At 36.4% G+C, this 21,814-nt stretch overlaps 1 protein-coding gene across 1 annotated transcript in view; it reads left to right on the top strand.

Moving 5' to 3' along the window:
• The window catches only part of col4a1 (collagen, type IV, alpha 1), a 100,121-nt gene extending 80,512 nt beyond the window's left edge, over positions 1-19,609 (top strand). The window contains exons 37-52 of the mRNA XM_688948.11: positions 192-331; positions 421-547; positions 646-726; positions 894-992; positions 1,310-1,360; positions 2,872-3,057; positions 4,970-5,103; positions 5,193-5,265; positions 5,361-5,432; positions 7,060-7,188; positions 7,269-7,367; positions 7,451-7,663; positions 10,860-11,037; positions 11,266-11,380; positions 13,205-13,377; positions 15,065-19,609. Of these exons, the coding sequence (XP_694040.5) occupies positions 192-331; positions 421-547; positions 646-726; positions 894-992; positions 1,310-1,360; positions 2,872-3,057; positions 4,970-5,103; positions 5,193-5,265; positions 5,361-5,432; positions 7,060-7,188; positions 7,269-7,367; positions 7,451-7,663; positions 10,860-11,037; positions 11,266-11,380; positions 13,205-13,377; positions 15,065-15,146 (1,952 nt within the window). The 3' untranslated portion in view covers positions 15,147-19,609. The remainder of the gene's footprint in view (positions 1-191; positions 332-420; positions 548-645; positions 727-893; positions 993-1,309; positions 1,361-2,871; positions 3,058-4,969; positions 5,104-5,192; positions 5,266-5,360; positions 5,433-7,059; positions 7,189-7,268; positions 7,368-7,450; positions 7,664-10,859; positions 11,038-11,265; positions 11,381-13,204; positions 13,378-15,064) is intronic.
• Positions 19,610-21,814: the final 2,205 nt, after the last annotated feature.

Below are 21,814 nucleotides of genomic sequence, written 5' to 3'. Positions count from 1 at the left end.
TGTGCATGACTATATTGTTGACCGTGATATAGAGCATGATGAATTTAGAGAAAAGAAACTCAATGAAATTCAAACACAAAATGCTAATACCAGGAAAAAATGGAGTTGTTGAAGACCACTTGTGATTAGATTTCTGAAAACACACTTAAATACTAAGTGTAAACAGAACCTTTCTATATGTTTTTTTTTAGGTTCAATGGGTCCAAAGGGTGCTAAAGGTGTTGGTGGTTCACCGGGTCACCCTGGTTTTAAGGGGACTGATGGCTCCAAAGGAGATAAAGGAGATCCTGGTGAACCAGGAATAGGAATCCCTGGTCCCCCTGGCACAAAGGTTTGTGTTGTTTGCATGAGTAGAAGAATTAAGTAAAAATCTGCACTTTAAAAATGTGATGGAATTTATTTTTTATTTCAAACTTTAAGGGAAATATAGGCTCCCCTGGATTCCCTGGTGAGCCTGGAGAGAAGGGACAGAAGGGTACAATGGGTATGACAGGAACTCCTGGAACTCAAGGACATAAAGGAGACCAAGGATCGATTGGTTACCCAGGCAAGATACACAGCATGTGTTATTAGTTCACTCATGCTATAATACAGTGCTTTGCTATAATGAACTATAATGTACAAATCATATTGTATCCTGGGCAGGCAGTCCAGGGAAGCCTGGTGAGAAAGGTGTTGGTGGGTTGCCAGGGTCCCCAGGAGAACCTGGGACTCCAGGACGTCCAGGTAAATCCGTTTATCCATTTTAATGCACATTATGCTAAAAGTAGTACCCTTCCTACAAAAAACAAAACAAGTGTAAATGACATTAAAGATGCATTACTGTACGCTTCAGAAAAGTCACACTGTACTTCACATTTGATGGTGAAAATCCTAATGGCATTTTTGTCTAGGTGAGCCTGGTCTACAGGGTCCTCCAGGTCCCCATGGGGAAAAAGGTCAATCAGGGCAAGATGGCATTCCTGGATTCACTGGAGAGAGAGGGGAGCCTGGTAAGATTCTTTAGCTCTGAAGGTGAAATTATGTTATTTTCAATGCTCAGGTTATAACACACCTTCTATGACTGTTTTATATAAGTTAAATATCCACACATAAACATTTTGCTATAAATTGTTAATAAGGGCATTTATAATAACACTTTTTTGTATGTCTATGATTAAATTTTAATATGCATTAATATTAACTTTTTAATGTATCATCATTTGTTTGTCAAAATGTTTATACACAGTATTAACTACACATTTTGGTCATATACATGGTTAGTGAAAGAAACCCATTAACCTAAAGACAAACAATTGTTCTTCTTCAGGTGTACCAGGGAGAGGTTTGCCCGGATCTCGTGGAGAACCTGGCGGCAAAGGTTAGAATCAGATCCTCAATAATTACGATCTGTTTAAAGCCAATGTATGCTTCTGCATCGAGTCCACATAGTAGGTTCAACATAGCCTTTTTATTTCTCCAAAAATGTAGTGAGATTTATTTTTTAATCTCAATTTAATCTCAAGTACTAATTTCGAGAGGATCACATGCTTATGATTAACCACAGCTGGTCCTGCATTAGCTATCATACCTGTATGATTTACCAATCCTTCATTTACTAATTTTTTTTGGCTTAGTCCCTTTATTATTCTGGGGTCACCCCAGCGGAATGAATCGCCAACTTATCCAGCACATGTTGTACCCAGCGGATGCCCTTCCAGCTGCAACCCATCACTGGGAAACACTCATACACTCTCATTCACACACATACACTATTGACAATTTTAGCTTACTCAATTCACCTGAATCGCATGTCTTTGGACTGTGGGGGAAACCGGAGCACCCGGAGGAAACCCACGCAAACACAGAGAGAACATGCAAACTCCAAACAGAAAATCCAACTGACTAAGCCGAGACTCAAACCAGCGACCTTCTTGCTGAAAGGCGATAGCCTTACATACTGCGCCACCGCGTTGCCCCTTTTTCCATTTTATTTTATGATAAAAAATGATTGTACATTTGTTGGTTCCTGCCTCTTTCTTTCCTGAATGAGTGGGAGTTTCAGCTACTGTTACAGTAGCATTGCTCACAATCCTACAGTACTTGACAAAGTACAACATAGAAACCCCACTGCCTACTAGAGTTTTGGAAGTGTTATTTCCAAAGGAACACAAACAGATCAGATTGAATTATTTCAAGAGCTTCCACTTAGCTGATGACTGAAGAGTCTCAGGAGAGAGCCCTGAGCTAAGATCCTCGAGCCCTGGGCTTCCTTCCATTAGCAGGGCAAGAGAAGAGTTTGAGCTCAGGCAGATCTTGAGAACTCCTCCAACTTGTTTCTGGCTAATGACAGAGACAAGATGGCTAAGGAGATACACGGCTTGCTAAGAGCTTGACTATGATGCCAATTTGATATACTGGTTTTTGGACTGTGGGAGAAAACCAGTATATCATATATACTAATAGAGAAATAGAGAACCCGGGGAAACTGGAGAACCCACTAGGCTACTTTGTCACTCATCTATAAAGGAGGGGAGTAGAGGCAGGCAGGGTTTTTGTTCAAGACAAAGATACTGAGATAAGAAACTAATAATTTATAGTGAGTTTGGAATCATCTGATAAAGCTAATGAGGGACCAGCCGTGAACAATCATAAGCACGTGATCCTCTTGAAATTAATTTATAAATAAACTTCACAAATGCTCATAAGGACGTTGTCTATGTGCAAAGTATGCGCTGTAGGGTATGTCGATCACTCAACACAGATTTATAAATCATGCTTAAGAATGACTTAAGAATGACTAAATTTTAGTTAATTATTTTTAATTAACACCGTATTATCACAAGTAATTAAATCGGATCGTTAGTAATTAATAAAATGTCTCCACACCAGGTGACAAAGGCAACCCTGGTCTTCCTGGCATTCCCGGGAGTCCAGGTATACCTGGAACCAAAGGTGATAAAGGTCTGTCAGGATTGCCAGGGGATCAAGGTCGACCTGGGGAGAGAGGACTTCCAGGACAAGCCATGGAGGGGCCTAAAGGGGACAGAGGAGACCAGGGACAGCCAGGAGAAAGAGGTGAAGCCTAAACACTTTCACATTTACATGTTTGATGCACACTTCATGTTATTTGCAAAAGCTTGCTTTTTCTGGAAAATCTGAAAATTGTTTTATGAGATTAATTGAGCAAATGCTACCCATTACAGCATAACAAGGGAATCTACAGGGACTCTACAGTAATGCAACAGTCACCAAAAGGCCACAATTTAGATCAAAGCCTAAAAAGGGCAGTTTCAAAAGAGTTATTATCAATATTTGTGGCGTATTTTGAGCTAAATTCACATACACACTCTAGGGCAGGGGTGTCCAAACTTTTTAGCACGAGGGCCAGATGCAAAAAAAAAAAAAAAAAGTTGTCCCGGGCCAAATTTGTGTGTGTGTATTATGGAATTCTTTATTTTTATTATTTTTTTAAGATTTATTTTTGGCCTTTTTGCCTTTATTAGATAGGACAGTATTGAGACAGGAAGTGAAGTGGGAGAGAGGGTAGGGTAGGGAAAAGTGGTCGAGCCGGGATTCGAATTCGCGACGCCCTGATGTGCTATTGCACCATGTGTCAGCGCTAATCACTAGGGCTATTGTGCCGACTTATTATGGAATTATTTTAATTATTTCAACTGTGTTTCTAGAAAGACTTACGATTTTAAAATCTAATTACAGTTGCAATCATCAGACACTCCTATGTGAAGGGTTTTCTGTGCATAACTAGCCAGCGTAGAATTTTCTTGCACTTTATTAGCATGAAAAAACTGCTGTTGTTGAGCTGAAAGGGAGGCTGCTAATTGTTTTACTTTTTGATCTCGTTCGGCACCAGTGTAAGAGCTAAAGGCCTGATGTTTTGTTTCATAATGTCTTTTAATATAATATTCCTTCATTACTGCAACTGATTCCTGGCAAATTAAACAGATACATTTCCCACTGACCTCTGTGAAGAAATATTCTTGGCCCCAATGTGACTGAAATTTCCTGCACTCACTGTTGATTTTCCTTTTTCTTGCTTGTGCCATGGCTCGCCAAAACGTGATTATCAATTATGTTTCCTTCAGTTTGTTCGGTTCGTTTTACTTCATAACAGGAACTGCTGCCTAATTGAAGGCATGTCATAGTGACACCCGGTGGTTATTTATTGAATTAAGCTCATTTATGTATAGCGGGCCAGATTCTATTAATATTTATAAAAAGCCTCGCGGGCCGCCACAAATCTAATTGCGGGCCGCAGATGGCCCACGGGCCGTAGTTAGGACACCCCTGCTCTAAGGATATCAGAGACTTTGGCCCAATCCCAATTCTCCTTAGACCTTCCCTCTACCCTTCATTTTGCATGTTCATGTGAAGGGGTAGCAAAATTAGCTCAATGCATCAATATTAATGATTAATATTAACAAGGTATTATTACTTATGAATATTCATGATTAACTTATAGTTAATTTAACAAAATGAATATAACAATGTGGACTTTGTAATTATTTATTTATTTAGAAAGGGAATTATAACAGCTTCTTGTGAAGTAGATGGATAGTTAAGAAGTTTTAGTAAAATTAATAAGCTTGTAGCAAGGATCTATCATTAAAGAGACCTTTTCTGTGGGCAAAACAAAGACAATCCAACCTAGTTATATAGCGTGATTTATTGACTAGTCTAACATATAACAAACAAATATACAAAACAGAACAACAAAAGCATAGGAAAGAAAGAAAGTGGGGAACTAACTTAAACAGACTGGCTGTGATTCTTTTGTGTTTGTTTTTGTTCTTTGATTAGAGATGAAAAGAAGTTCATTGCAATGAAATACTGATAACAATGTGTACTATATTGTACACATTATACCATAATGTGTACTATAGCACTTTAAATCAGGATCGACAGTTGTATTCTGCTGCTGAATATGGGTTGCCAATGTCATTTTACTTGCATTCAATTTTTACCACAGGTGCAACTGGTGAACAAGGTCCACCTGGAATTCCAGGAAGTGCTGGATCAAAAGGAGAAAAGGGAGATGTGGGCTTCCAAGGCGCACCAGGCTCTCGGGGTTATAAAGGAGACAAAGGCTTCATTGGCGTTTCTGTGAGTGTGTTATCACTATCTATAGGAAACAGAATTGTTCTTTTAAATGTGATGTTATTTGCATAATTTAATACAGTTTTGCTCTGCAGGGTGAGCCTGGGTTGCCTGGTTATAATGGACCAAAGGGTGAGATGGGACCCCAGGGTGTTCCTGGTTTCCCTGGTAAGATTCCTAATGAAAATGTGTTTGACGGAATGTTGCATTGCATTGTATTTGTGCTGTGGGTCACCAGTCAATGTGTGGCTCTGTTACTTTAGGTACAAAGGGTGAACAAGGAGTGATTGGTTCTAAGGGTGAAGGAGGTGACAGAGGATTCCCAGGTCTTAAAGGTATGAACAAAAGTGTGAACTCAAATATACATTAAACCATATTATTAGTTGAAGTCAGAATTTTTAGCCCCCCCCCCCCCCCCTTTTTTTTTTTCTTTTTTTTTTACTATTTATCAAATGATGTTTAGCAGAGCAAAGACATTTTCACTGTGTGTCTGATAATATTTCTTCTGGAGAAGTTTATTTGTTTTATTTTGGCTAGAATCAAAGCAGTTTTAAATTTTTTAAACATCATTTTAAGGACAAAATTATTAGCCACTTTAAACTAACTTTTTTTTTCGATAGTCTACAGAACAAACCATTGTTATACAATAACTTACCTAATTACCCTAACCTGCCTAGTTAACTTAATTAACCTAATGCAACTTTAAGCTGTATAGAAGTCTTGAAAAACATCTAGTCAAATATTATTGACTGTCATCATGGCAAAGATAAAATATATCTGTTATCAGAAATGAGTTATTAAAACTATGTTTAGAAATGTGTTTTGCAAACTCATCTCTCCATTAAACAGAAATTGGGAAAAAATAAAGGGGGGGGGGGGGGGGGGGGGCTAATAATTCTGACTTCAACTGTATATAATCCTTTTTCGGCATATGACTGTTTTTAATTATGGATTACACTTCAGAAAATAAAGTTGCACCATTTGCATACTGTCTTCACTAAAGTGCAACCTGAAAAAAAGCATGTACAAAAATATTCACAGCCTTTGCAGTGAAGTTCTACATTGAGCTCAGGTACATTCTGTCTCCACTGATTACTTTTAAGATGTTTCAGCAGCTGAATTGGAGGTCACCTGTGGTAAATTCAGTTAATTGGACATGATTTGAAAAGGCATACACCTGTCTATATAAAGTCCCACGGTTGACAGTGCATGTCAAAGCACAAACCGAGCCTGAAGACAAAGGAATTTTAGAGTTGTAGATCTCCCAGACAGGATTGTCTCGAGGCACAAGGCTGGGGAAGGTTACAGAAACATTTGTGCTGCTCTGAAGATTCCAATGAGCTCAGTGGCCCCCATCATTTGTAAGTTTGGAACCACAAGCACTCTTCCTAGAGCTGGCCGGCCATTTAAGCTGAGGGATCGGAGAGAAGGGCCTTAGTCAGGGAGGTGATCAATAAACCGGATGGTCACTCTGTCCAAGCTACAGTGTTCTTCTATGGAGATGAGGAGAACCTTTCAGAAGGTCAACCATCTGTGCAGCAATCCACCAACAGTCTCACAGCTTGGCATGTCTGGAAAGCACGTACTGTCATGAATAATTAAGAAGCAGGCTCTTCTCATAGGATAAGAAAACTCATTCTAAAAAAAAAACAAAAAACAGGCTGGACAGGTAGATAGCACTACTTTATTGATTTTAATCTAGCCCCAATGAGGATTTTAACCCCAGAAGATGAAATTAGCTGACAAAAGCCTAAAGGTATCTAGTTTTTCCCACAATTAAAGCTAACAGGTGCTAACGTTTTCTTAATTAATGCTCAGCACACACAACTTTGTTAAAATCTCAACAACAAAAAAAGTAATCAAGGGTGTCTTAAACCGTTAACAAATAACAAATAAGGTATGGATGTTCTGAATACTGTTGACTGAATGTTTGACTGAATTTCTTCCTTTAATATGTTCAAGGTAGTGAAGGTCCCCCTGGACCCCCTGGACCACACACATATGTAAAGGGAGATCCAGGTCCTCCAGGACCACAGGGTCCCCAAGGTCTAGTTGGAATTCAAGGCTTCCCTGGGGCAAAAGGACAACAGGGTGAGGTTTTTAAATGTCTGAACTTCCAAGTGTATGAAAACAAAAAGCCGGCAACTTTTAACACAAGCACATTCTCCTAGGTGTGATGGGACTCCAGGGTTTAAAAGGAAGCGATGGGACACCTGGCTATAATGGACATCCTGGGGCCAAAGGAGAGCCTGGACAAACTGGACCCCCCGGCAAGTGCAGATACGCAGATAGAGTTTTTCATCCATTACATGCTGATCCCTAATTTTATCAACTCCCATTTTCTTTTCTGCAGGGCCTAGAGGGTACCCCGGACCCCCAGGGCCTGATGGTATTCCAGGTCATATCGGCCCTCCAGGCCCTTCCTCAATGGACCACGGCTTCCTTGTAACTCGCCACAGTCAGACTATTGATGTACCACATTGTCCACAGGGAACGACGCCAATCTATGATGGATATTCCCTGCTTTATGTCCAGGGCAATGAAAGGTCACATGGGCAAGATCTAGGTCAGCACAGAAAACAAATATTTTCTAAGCACACATTATAGGTGCGTGTCCACCAAAATGTTTTTGCGCTGCAGAAATGCGAGCGCTTTTCTTAAAACATCAGCAATTTTGCAGCACAGCGTTTTTTTTTTCAGTCAGTTACCACGATACAGAGTATGCCCGCTCTACTGTTACAAGCTGAATATTTTAGCAGATTATTTGTTGAAAGTTACATGGTATTGTCCCGTCCTCCTCCACTGTGATTGGATGACAAGCTCAAAAGTGACACTGATGGCTGCTGCGCTTTTTAACGTAAAAAACGGCGAGCGATCAAAAATAAAATAAAATAAATACTTCGGTGGACACACCCTAATGGTCAAAAGTTTGCAATAATTATGTTGTTTTTTATTTTATTTTTTTTACCGATGGTTATGCCTGCATTTCTTTAATTAAAACATTCAATAAAGGTTAGGCTTCTGTATCATGTCCAATTTATTTATGTGTGCATCTTAAAATCTTTACTATTTTTGGTTTGGCCTAAGTAAGTAAAAAAAAAAAAAAAACTATTACTAAATAAATAATACCTTAAATAATACTTCATGAAGTTAAAAATAACATCTGTTTCATATGTGTATTATAAATCAAAAAAAGCTATTCATTACTCCTGGCAATATTAGGAACCAATAATAATTTTGAGCACCAATAATAGTGTACTGTATTTGAGCACTATGTAAAGTTTATTTATAAAGTAATTTCGAGAGGATCACATGCTTATGATTGATGACCACATCTGGTCCCGCATTAGTTAACACATGATTCACCAATCAGACCATTTCTAAGTTACTAAAAATATCCAGAGTTTCATACCTCAGTTATCTTCGCCTTGATCCCCCCTTCCATCCCTACTCCTTCCCCTTTTCCTAAGTAGGGCAGCATGGTGGCCCAGTGGTTAGTACTGTTGCCTCACAGGAAGAATGTCAATGGTTCAAGTCCTTAGGTCAATCAACGTTCCTGTGTGAAGTCATGTTTTCCCTGTACTCGCGTGGGTTTCCCTCAGGTTTTCTGGTTTCCTCCCACCATCCAAAGACATGAGACATACAGGACATCCTGAAAGTATTCATAGCGCTTCACTTTTTCCACATTTTTTCTGATATAGCCTTATTCCAAAACAAATTAATTTATTTTTTCAAAATTCTACACACAATACCACTTAATGACAATGTCAAAAAAGATTTTTAAAATTGTTGTAAATTAGTAAAAATAAAAAAACTGAAAAATCACATGTACATAAGTATTCACAGCCTTTGATCAATCTTTGGCAGCAATTACAGCCTCAAGTCTTTTTGAATATGATGCCACAAGCTTGGCACACCTGTCTTAGGGAATGTTTGCCAATTCCTCTTTGCAGTACCTCTCAAGCTCTATCAGGTTGGATGGGAAGCGACTGTGTACAGCCATTTTCAGATCTCTCTAGAGATGTTCAATAGGATTTAGGTCTGGGCTAAGGCTGGGCCACTCAAGGACATTTACCGAGTTGTTGTGAAGCCACTCCATTGATATTTGGCGGTGTGCTTTAGGTCATTGTCTTGCTGGAAGATGAACCGTCGCCCCAGTCTAGGGTCAAAAGCCCTCTAAAGCAGGTTTTCATTCAGGATGTCTCTGTACATTGCTGCGTTCATCTTTCCCTCTATCCTGACTTGTCTTCCAGTTCCTGCTGCTGAAAAACATCCCCACAGTATGATGCTGCCACCACCGTGCTTCACTGTAGGGATGGTATTAGCCTAGTGATGGGCAGTGCCTGGCTTTCTCCAAACGCAACACCTGGCATTCACTCAAACGACAAGAGAATTTTATTTCTTATGGTTTGAAAGTCCATCAGAGGCCATTTAGCAAATTCCAGGAGGGGAGTGCCTTCTGTCTGGCCACTCTACCAGACAGGCCTGATTGGTGGATTGCTGCACAGATGGTTGTCCTTCTGTAAGGTTCTCCTCTCTCCACAGAAGAACGCTGCGAGTGACCATCAGGTTATTGATCACCTCCCTGATTAAGGCCCTTCTCCCTTGTTCACTCAGCTTAGATGGCCGGCCAGCTCTAGGAAGAGTCCTGGTGGTTCCAAACATCTTCCACTTACGGATGATGGCGGCCACTGTGCTCATTGGAACTTTCAGAGCAGCAGAAAGTTTTTCTGTAACTTTCTCCAGCCTTGTGCCTCTAGAAAAAAATGTGTCTTGAAGGTCTGCAGACAATTCCTTTGTCCACATGCTTGGTTTGTGCTTTGACATGCACTGTCAACCCTGGGACCTTATATAGACAGGTGATAAGAGGAATTAATTACATTTTAAAATGAATAGTTCTGGACCTTGATTCTGAAAGGTTCAGCCACATTGGAAACCGTTGTACAATACTCTAAAAACACACACACAGACAAACACCTCTGACTTTGTTGCTTGTCTAAACCAGCACTAAGTCAAAGATACCATCCTATTTGCTTTGTTTTATTTAGTGAAGCTATGGAATAACCATTTCACCTGTGAAACTGTTAACAGTGACTTTATAACAGCAAAGAATTTGTACCTAGCAACAGCTTGCTTGCTATAAATCATAGCTTCTTACAGCTCACTTTACAACGGGATTTAATAATTTACATATTTTACTATATATATATATATATATATATATATATATATATATATATATATATATATATATACACATATATATATATATATATATATATGTTAGAAGCTTCTTACAGTTGAAATAATACTTAAAATGTTTTACTGCTTTTATGAAATAAATGAGTAAGCCTTATTAATGTGTAAGCATAGTCAAAACAACACCAGAAAACAAGTTAATTATTAAAATCTTTTAACTGTTAACTTCTAAATTAAAAAAAAAAACTAAAAAACTTAAAAACTTAAAACTTACAAATTTTAATTTAAAAAAATCTTTAACTGGACTTGTTTGTTTCCATTAATCTGACCAAGTTTTGTTTTTGTTTGGTCATTTTACATTCTCTTTTGTGTTCAGAGCAGAGCCTGGTTATTTCTTAAAGTTTCTTTGTGTTTGCCACTTTTTTTTTTTTTTTTTTTGCTTATGTGAATTATTTGAAACTTACATTTATAGTACTTTATAATACTTAATACTTACAAATCGCTGTGACATTATTGCTGTTTAGTACACTGTCCTTGACACTCCTGTTCTTTGTACCCTGTAGGTACAGCTGGTAGTTGCCTAAGGAAGTTCAGCCCAATGCCGTTCCTCTTCTGTAACATCAACAATGTTTGCAACTTTGCATCTCGTAATGACTATTCCTACTGGCTGACCACTCCAGAGCCCATGCCTATGAGCATGGCCCCCGTCACCGGCGAGAGCATCAAACCCTTCATCAGCAGGTCTGTGATATTTATTAATTAAAATTTCTATTGTATTCTATTGACTTTTATTGTGTTTTTATTTAAACTGATTGTTCTAGCTGTCCTGTACGGTAACCTTGAGTGCCAAGAAAGGTGCCTTTAAATAAAATGCATTATTATTGTTATTATGAAAGTTTGATATATCCACGAGTGAGTGTTCTTAGTTCCCATGTACAGTATACAGTATGTGTCTTTTTTCTGTGGCAGATGTGCTGTGTGTGAGGCTCCTGCTATGGTTATAGCTGTGCACAGTCAGACCATACAAATTCCAAACTGTCCCGATGGCTGGGCTTCACTCTGGATTGGATACTCTTTCGTTATGGTGAGAAAACCAGATAAATTAAAACAAAATCGACTAATTAAATAATGTGAATGCACAAACTGTAAATGTAAATAAATACACTGCTCTTTCCAATTATAGTTTTTTTAAGAGCTCAGAACATATTGGTTTATTTCATGTGAATAAAGCAGCTGAAATATTGCATCTTGAGCTGCACAAGTGTAAGTAAACACAGTGCTGTGCTTCACTACAAATATATTTATTTAATTTACAAAAAAATAAAACATTGAAATAGTAAAAAACTAAATATAGAGCAATAGAGTATAGCACAGTAAAAAAATAAAGATTTGTAGATGTTAGTACTGCAAATTTACAGTTGAATTACACAATAAAATAGTTTATTATTTTTTATTAACTACTTTTTATTACATAGTAAAATAGTAGGTCACACTTTATTTTGATGGTTGTTTGTTGAATTTAAGTTACATTGCATCTACATGCCAACTAATTCTCATTAGATTATAAGTAGACTGTTAGGTTGGGGTTAGGGTTAGTGTAAGTTGACATGTACTTGCAAAGTTTCTTATAATCAGTTAAATGTCTGTTGAAGGAGCAGTATCAGCAGATATTAAGCAGACAGTTGACTAATACTCAAATGGACCATCAAAATTGTAATGTGAAGTGAACACTGACAACGGAGTTCGGATCTAAATCAGGGTTTATTAACAAGAATTGTCTGGCAAGCAATGGTCAACACAGGGGCAAACAGATGTACACAGAAAAACCAGAGTCGTGGTCATAAACAGGCAAAAGCTCAAAAGGCAGGCCGCATACAGGAATAAACAATAAAATAAGGCAAGGAAACTGTGTTGTAAAGTTTACAATACTGCTTACAAAACTCAGCCACAAGTGTGTGTCTCTGTTCTGCTTTAAAAGTCCATTTGTGTGAGTGTAATCAGTTGTGATCAGGAACAGGTGTGTGTGTGGTGCATGACTGGAACTTGTAGTCCATATAGCAGCAGATTTGTAGTCCTATGTTATCTGTGTGTTTACCAGCGATCTGTACGGATTAGATCACTGGTGTTTGTGACCAAAAAAGTGTTACCCAATAGGATTATTAGACCCTGGACCACAAAATTAGTATGTTGTACTGCATTTTTGGCAATACATTGGCTCCAAATATAAATTTTTATTTTGTGTTAAAAATCATTTGAATTTTCATGATAATATTAAGCTGTAAAGCCGTAAAATTTTTGTAAATGTCAAAACAAAATTTTTATTATTAATATTAATTTTTTTAATTAATATTTAAAATGTAAAGTTTTACTGGACATTTAGATTTTTTGAAACCTCAGAATCTCAAATAGTTGCATCCGACATTATGACTTGTGTATTTTAATTATATATATATATATATATATATATATATATATATATATATATATATATATATATATATATATACATATACATATATATATATATATATATATATATATATATATATATATATATATATATATATATATATATATACATATACATATATATATATATATATATATATATATATATATATATATATATATATATATATATATATACATACATATATATATATATATATATATATATATATATATATATATATATATATATATATATATTTTTTTTTTTTCAAATCCTCAGGTGACTTTATATACATAATATATACATTATATTGCAAATCAACTAAATGCTGTACATTCAAATTTTATGGAGGCTAAAGACTACTAAATAAAGATGTCATTAAAAATGAACACAGAGAAAAATATTAGATGAAAACATGATGTTGTAAATTGTCTCTTTTGTGTGTGCATCCAACAGCATACGAGCGCTGGTGCTGAGGGCTCCGGTCAGGCTTTGGCTTCTCCTGGCTCTTGTCTTGAAGAGTTCCGCTCGGCTCCCTTCATCGAGTGTCATGGTCGCGGCACCTGCAACTACTACGCCAATTCTTACAGCTTCTGGTTAGCCACCATAGAAGACACAGATATGTTTACGTAAGATTGTACACACTTTATATTCCTTAACATTCATTGACTGCTTTAGCTCTCTCAAATATATCAGCCATAGTGTATTTCAAAGCAATTTGAAAAAAAAAACACTACCACAAAAGTGTGCAATTTGTGATTTAGAAGAATTATAACTGTTTTTATGTTTGAGTTTTGTATACAGAAATAAGTCAGCCACTTTATATTGCCTAGAACCAAAGAATTAGAAATATAACAATATACTGTCATTTTTGGTTTACTTTTTAATCTCAAGTGAAACATCTAAAATATTTGTTTTTGATTAACATTTTATTACAGTGTCCTTTTTTCATAAAATGTATGGTATATATATAAATATAATGTATTTACTATTTAAATTGTTTCAGAAAAAAACATGCATGTCATTCAACTTGTTAATTAGGATAACTTACAATTGAGAAAAAGAAAAATAAGTGCATCATATAACTAAACAACTATATATATTAGGGATGAATCGATATGATATAGATTTTTTGGCTGATAACGATAATCGATAATTCTTCAAACTTGGAGGTCGATAGCTGATATGTATTGGCCGATAATTATAAATATTTCAAAATGTTATATTTTTAACCAGCAAACTTCATAAAAGATTGAACTGCCCTCATGAACTGAGTAGTCTATACACAAAGCAAAAAAAGCTATAACTTCAAAATTGCAAGGTAATTATAGACCTATATTCACGATTTCTCATAAATCAGCATGCAAAAAATTATTTCCTTTTCTTCATAGCAAATTAAAATGCAACTTGACTGTTGCATAAAAATAATAGGTTCAATAACAAAATGGCATTTAATCAACAAGCAAGTTAACTGAAACCAGCTCTTGAATAAAACGTGTTACAGTGATGTACATGTGTACAAATATGTCATGTCCGAAAAAGCCTTTTTTAGAGGTGCTTTGACCGTTTCGAGCCACCGTACAAGCAAGTTTATGATAAACCGCAGTGAGTTTCACTTAATTGTATTCGCAGAGTTGCCATCAGAGTCAGATTTTGATACAAAACCTGCATTGAGCTGTCTTTATGACAAACACAGAGCAGAATATAAAGACAGAATGAACGCAGTTGAGAGCCCCTTTGACTGAATTTACCTTTAACCTCTCCCCCGTGCTACTGTGTGTGTGTGTGTGTGTGTGTGTGCGGTGACAGCTCTCACGCGCGCTCGTTATAATCAATATGAATATTCTAATCAAACAGAATACAATCTTACATCAACAACACATGGCACGCAACGCATTGATGATAACAAATAATCAGATTACAAACAACCGTTATGTTTACACATGTTGTAAAATGTGCGGGTCCTTTAAGAGACTGGACTGCAGTTTGAGGTGTGTGTGAAGCGGAGAGGGAGAGTGAAAAGAGAAGCATTTTTTTTGGTATAAGACTCTTTTCAAAGATGTTTCCTCTTTGGTGACTGATTTGTTGTACCACACGGAACGTAATAAATATTTTGGACCAAGTTACATGTGTCCTTTCATTCACCAGCTGCAATGAAAAGAGTTCACCCCGAAACTACTATTATTTGGCCATGGAGTAATAATTAAGTTACTGAAACTTGCTGGCAACATTCCTACCAGTAATTTACGTAAAAAAATGCTATAAAATGTGTAGCTCTCCAGTCTAATGTAACTTGTGCTTGCATTGTGTTTACAGGAAACCAGTCCCTGCAACATTAAAGGCCGGAAGTCTAAGAACTCACATCAGCAGGTGTCAAGTGTGCATGAAGAGGGTATAATCCTGCCTCAGCGCTCTTTCTCATCCAGTTTTATGAACAAAACAACTAATGTACTGTTTGGTGCTACTTCTATGAAAAGCCATAGAAAAACTTCAAGAACACATTTGCGTCTCTACATTTATAAGCAATGGAACCTCAAAGATTTCCCGGCACATTTGCTTCATTCAAAAAAAAAGTGTTAACTAAGGCAGTTCCATCGTGCCTAATGAATGACGCCTGTTTACACTTGCACTGAGTATATGGATAAGTAAGCAGGTAACCATCTTCCAAAACATTATGATTTGTACACTTTTCCGTCCAACACTCTTTACGTATTTTATTTCATCTTTAATTATCATGCCACTCAACGATATCAGATGCAGATATCTTTTTCTCTCTAAAAAAAAGTATAATCAAGCAACACTAACGTTATGGAATTGGAGGATTGTTTGTTTTTTCCTACTTCACTGCCACCTTGTCAGCACCGTCTTTTGTACGATGTAGGAAAGGCAAAGATCAAGCTTATTGTTGTAAATATAGTGCTCTATCTAGTTATCTAACATTCTGTCGCCATAATCTCTTCAGGTAAATACAAATGATTTTGTTATACTTAGTTATTTATGAAAACTTATGAGAGTTTAAGCACCAAGGGGCCTTTTCTTTTCTACTTTGATTTCTCTCTGTGTAACCACTGCAGAAGACCATGTCATGGCACATAAACTGTAATATTCAGCGCTGTTTCTTTTGTGCAGCGGCGTATGGCTTTCAGACTGAAACCTGCCATGTTTGAATCCTTGTTTCATTTTTGCTTGCAACTGTGGCGGTTCACATTTCTTTCATCGTAGAAATGTTTCATTAAGCTTGTGTAATTCCATATTTTCAGTCTCATTTCCATAGCCAAAATGCAGCAATAACAATAGTGCTTAGGAATATTTAGCATTGTTTTACACTGCAAAATACGCTTTTTATTAGTGGGATTACGGATCACAAATCTCACGGTTAGGATCACTTTACAGTTTTTGAGTCACAACAGTGTACAAGAGTGTACAACAAATAACCCCCTCAAAAACTGGTTATTGTAGTTATTGACTACAAACTAACAATGGTTTGGCTACACTAAGCATACAGTTGAAACCAGAAGTTTACATACACTGTATAAAAAGGCACATGACCATTTAAAAAAAAAGTCAGATGTTAAAGTAACTAAACTTTTTCTTTTTTAGGTAGGTTAGGATTATCAATATAGTTTTTGTTATGGTTAATAGCAGAATAATGAAAGAGATATTTTTTCATACATTTTATAACTTTTCTTGAAAGTCAAGTTTACATACAATAAGATTATCATGCCTCTGAAAAAGCTCTAACAAGGTTTTTGGAAGTTTCTGATTGGCTAATTGACAACATTTTAGTTAATTGAAGGCACAACTGTAGAATAATATTTAAGGAAAATCTTAAACACACTGCTTCCTTGTGTGACAACATGGGAAAATCAACAAGCAAGAATCAACTAAAAGCCAGATAACAATTTGCTAAATAACACTGGAAACAATAATATTTTTTGGAGACATGTCCTGTGGGCTGATGGAACTAAGATTGAACTGTTTGGCCATAATGACCAGTTACATTTGGAGTACAAAGAGGAAAGCTTACAAGCCTAGAAACACCATCCTAACTGTGAAGTATAGGGCAACAGCATCATGTTGTGGGGCTGTTTTGCTGCAGGAGGGACTGGTCCACTTCACAGCATAGATGACATCATCAAGAAAGAACATTATGTAGAAAAACTGAAGCAACATCTCAAGACATCAGCCAGGAAATTAAAATTATTGGCCACAAACGGGTCTTCCAAACAGACCATGGCCCTAAGCATACTGCCAAATTAGTTAAAAAGTGCTTTAAGGACAACAGAGTGAATGTTTTGGAGTGGACATCACAAAGCCCTGACCTCAATCCTATAGAAAACTTGTGGGCAGAGTTGAAAAAGCTTGTGCTAGCAAGACAGCCAACAAATCTGACTCAGTTACAACAATTCTGTCAGGAGGAATGGGTCATAATTCCTTCAAACTATTGTGAGAAGCTTGTGGAAGGATACCCAAAACATTTGACCAAAGTTATACAGTTTAAAAGCAAAGCTATTGTAAACTTTTGACTGTATAGAAACTAATAAAAAATTCTCAAAAAAAAAAAATTATTATCTCATTATTCTGGCATTTACCAAATGTAAATTATTTAGGTAATCCTAACAGACCTAAAATAGTAAACGTTTAGTATGATTTACCATTAAGACCAAAGACATTAAAAAAAGAAAAACAAAAGTCCTTTTTTTTAGAGTGTATGTAAACTACTGGTTTAGTTTAATATTTGTAGTAAAACTATGGTTATAAATGTAAATCAATCTACCAAAACACTTTTACTATAATAAAACCCTGGTTCATTTTTGTATGGGTGATATCATTTAAATCGTTTCCTACAGACTTCCTACAGAACAAATCAAACTTGTTCCTATTCACACATAGATATTTATAGTCCTTTCTATATCTGTTTAAAGCTCCAGTCAGAATAATCCGATGCTGAACACACAGTATACCCAAGTGCGCTAGGAAGCAGGGATGGTGCTAGCCTTTTTACTAAGGCATGAGCAGCAGTTACGTAAATACCGCTGTATCCTTGTGTCAGTGACCATTATCAAACACCAGCCAATCATTTTTTTTTTTTTCATATCTTCATGTTTCATCATTTAAAGGAACACTACACTTTTTTATGTGTAAATATGTAGGCTCTAAGTCACCTAGAGTTAAACAGTTGAGTTTTGCAAGTTTTGAATCCATTCAGGCAATCTCTAGGTCTGTTGGAAACACTATTAGCTTAGCTTAGCATAGATCATTGAATTGAATTAGAGTATTAGCATCACTATATGCAGAACTCTTCTGTAGTTACATTGTGTACTAAGACAGACAGAATATCAAAACTTTCTTTAGAATTAATTGAGGGAGATGATAAAGGTCTAATCTGATTCAATGATCTATGCTAAGCTAAGCTAAAAGGGTTTCTGCCAAACCAGGAGATCGACTGAATGAATTAAAAAATGGTAAAACTCACTGTCTAACTCCAGAGAAGTTGTAAAATAAGCCTATTTCTAAAAAAGAAAATGTTCCTTTAAGTCATCTTTGCTTCTGTCAGCTGTTTAAAGATGCTAGATTCACAAATTAATCGCTATTTGGTCTAATCTTCGTTAACCAAGCCTTTCACTAGAACAATTAGTTCATTGACTGATTAGAAAAAGTTTTTTTATACTAAATTGGTAATTTTAAGGACAAAAATGAACATTATTAAAACAATAAATTCATAAAATGAATATTTAGCCAAGCTAGTCCACTAAAGGAGCGACAGTGAGTGACAAAGCATCAAATAACCTACAGCTTTTGAATGACTGCAGGTGAAGAAGATTTATATCCAAAATAAATATTGAAACTGAGCTTCAGTATTGGTCAGGAATTCATTCTATTCAAATCATGTTTGTACACTGAAAAATTATTCAGAGATTATTCCTTGAATTTACTTAATTTAAGTTAAGGGGTTGTAAACAATTTGTTTATGTTGAATTTAAACAAATAAATTAAGTTGAACATTACTATATTTAATTTGTTTGTTTAAATTCAACACAAATAAACTGTTTGCAACAATTTTGCAGACATTTTTTTCAGTGTAGGCTCGCTCAGTTAAAGGGGTAGTTCACCCAATAATGAATATTAATGTGGTTCCAAACCTTTATCAGTTTATTTCTCCTGTTGAAAACTAAAGAAGATTTTGAAGAAAGCTGGAAATCGTGTAACCATTGACTTTCATACTATAGTCAATACATTTTGAGGTGAACTGCCTCTTTTGACAAATTGAACTCTGGTAACCTATCATAACACAACTTTCTAATCACTTCACAAAAATCCATAAATAACATTTCTGTTTGAAACATGTTCTTTCCTGTGTCTCTTTTTTAATTCGCCCAGCATCATACCGCTTATGGATTTTCCTTTGTTGTGATTTTCTTTTGTCTTAATTCCTCTGATAGCAGAGGACCTGCACAATTCCCCATTTACACAGTGAAATTGTTGCTCATGATTATTATTCTTATTTTTTTTTTCGTTCATTTTACACTGATAATACTTGACTATGCAATGAACACTACTTGGGTTTAACAAAACCGTCCCTGCTTTTGACCTTTTAGAAGAGTTCATCCAATTGTTCCACTGTTTTAGCCAAGTCAATAGCTAGTTGTGTTTCAATTTTATAAAAGTGCCTTACATGAATTTCGGTGTGAAGATCCCACAAACTGACCTCGCACACAAGCTTTGTGGCCCATGAAGAATTAACGACTCTTGATTTGGAACATGTTGATTAATATTGAGTTTTTTTCATTGTCAGATGATTTCAGTGATGCCCCCCATTCTTACACTGTGTTATAAAATAAAATGTTTGTATAAATGTGTTATTTATTTGTCTTTTTTTTTAAATACCCTACAATCAAAGACATGTAAAGTATATAAAGGTGTGTGTGTGTGTGTATGTATGTATGTATGTATGTATGTATATATGTATATAAATGTATGTATATATATATATGTATATCTATATATGTATATATATATATATATGTATATATATATGTATATATATATATATATATATATGTATATATGTATATGTATATATATATATATATATATATATATATATATATATATATATATATGTGTGTGTGTGTGTGTATGTATATATATATATATATACATATATATATAGGAAAGCATGAGGACAAAGGAATTGTCTCGAGGCACAAGGCTGGGGAAGGTTACAGAAAAAATTTCTGCAGCTCTGTGTGTTCAATGAGCACAGAGGCGTCCATCATCCGTAAGTGGAAGATGTTTGGAACCACCAGGACTCTTCCTAGAGCTGGTCGTCCATCTAAGCCGAGTGATCGGGGGAGAAGAGCCTTGGTCAGGAAGGTGATCAATAACCCGACGGTCACTCTGTCTGAGCTCCAGCGTTCTTCTGTGGAGAGAGGAGAACCTAACAGAAGGACAACTATCTGTGCAGCAATCCACTATTTAGGCCTGTATGGTCGAGTGGCCAAACGGACGCCACTCCTTAGTAAAGGGTACATAGCAGCCCGCCTGGAATTTGCTAAAAGGCATCTGAAGCAAACCTCTCTTGTCTGATGAGACTAAAATTGAACACTTTGGAGTGAATGCCAGGCGTTACATTAGAAGAAAACTAGGCATCGCTCATCACCAGGCTAATACCATCCCTACAGTGAAGCATGGTGTTGGCAGCATCATGCTGTGGGGATGTTTGTCAGCACCAGGAACTAGAAGACTAGTCAGAGAGGGAAAGATAAATGCAGCTAAGCTAACTAAAGTGAACATTTAGAAGTTTAACTTATCTAATGTATAGGTAGTTATAAAGTAAACACCAATTTTGTCCACTAGATGGCAGTAGTGAAACAACAGTGAGTTGAAGCTAGCAAAAACATCTAAGCTGCGTCCCAAATGGCACACTATACACTATGCACTCATGCACTTACACACTCAACAGGATAGTATGTGTATGTAGTGGTGTCCCAAATGGCACACATAATGTTTTTTTACTAAGCGGAAATTCAAACCGTTTCTCTAATGACGTTTGACGGTTGCCAAATCAGTAAAATAATCGACAGAATTATCAAATAATACCTGCCGTGAATATTGCCGCATTCACCATCGGGAGGCGCTATAATCACTCTCGTAGGAGAATTTTGCTTTCACCATCCAAAATAAATAAAGTTATTCAACATGTGCGTCCGATAGCTCCGCCCCTTCCGCTACATAAGCAAACCTGCGGTCGTTGAGTGCGTGAAGTGTCCATCATTACACACTTCATTTTAGCGACTGAATGAGTGCGTCATCCGGGTAATTAAAGTGCACTTATTATTTTTAGAGTTTTCAGTGTGAACACACTACTAACACTATTTATACTACAAAATGGCGTAGAATAGTGCATAAGTATGCGATTTGGGATGCAGCTCTAGTATCGAGAAGAAAAGAGACTGAATAATCGTTTGTGAGCTAAGCTATATGCAAAAGAATCTTGAATATAAGGCAAAATAGACATTTTGCTTGTTCCTTTTTCATTTAAAAGAAATTACTTTCAGCAGCACGGGTGAAGTGGTGTTTATTCCCTAAACAGATTGGTGTATTTACCTGTTTTTCCGGTTGTTTTTTTTTATTATATACCTGATCTGATACGACCACTGGATTCACCACCATTGGACGGATAGCCCATGTGCAGGTTTCCTTACCAACAGGAACAGTTTCCATTTGACGTGTCTTCAATTTCATCTTGAATGTTGCTTCACAACAACTCGGTGAATGTATTTGAGTGGCCCAGCCAGAGCCCAGACCTAAATCCTATTGAACATATCTGGGAAGATCTGAAAATGGTTGTAATCTATTGCTTCCCCTCTAACCTCATAGAGCTTGAGAGGTACTGCAAAGAGGAATGGGCAAAAGTTGCCAAAGACAAGTGTGCCAAGCTTGTGGCATCATATTCAAAAAGACTTGAGGCTGAAATTGCTGCCAAAGGTGCATCAACAAAGTATTGAGCAAATGATGTGAATACTTAAGTACATGCTATGTACATACCAAAGACATGCGCTA

The sequence above is a fragment of the Danio rerio genome, chromosome 9 (assembly GCF_049306965.1).
Source record: "Danio rerio strain Tuebingen ecotype United States chromosome 9, GRCz12tu, whole genome shotgun sequence".
In the NCBI taxonomy this organism is placed as follows: Eukaryota; Metazoa; Chordata; class Actinopteri; order Cypriniformes; family Danionidae; genus Danio; species Danio rerio.
The sequence above is the reverse complement of the archived record's forward strand: the minus strand, read 5'-3'. Positions and strand labels throughout refer to the sequence as shown.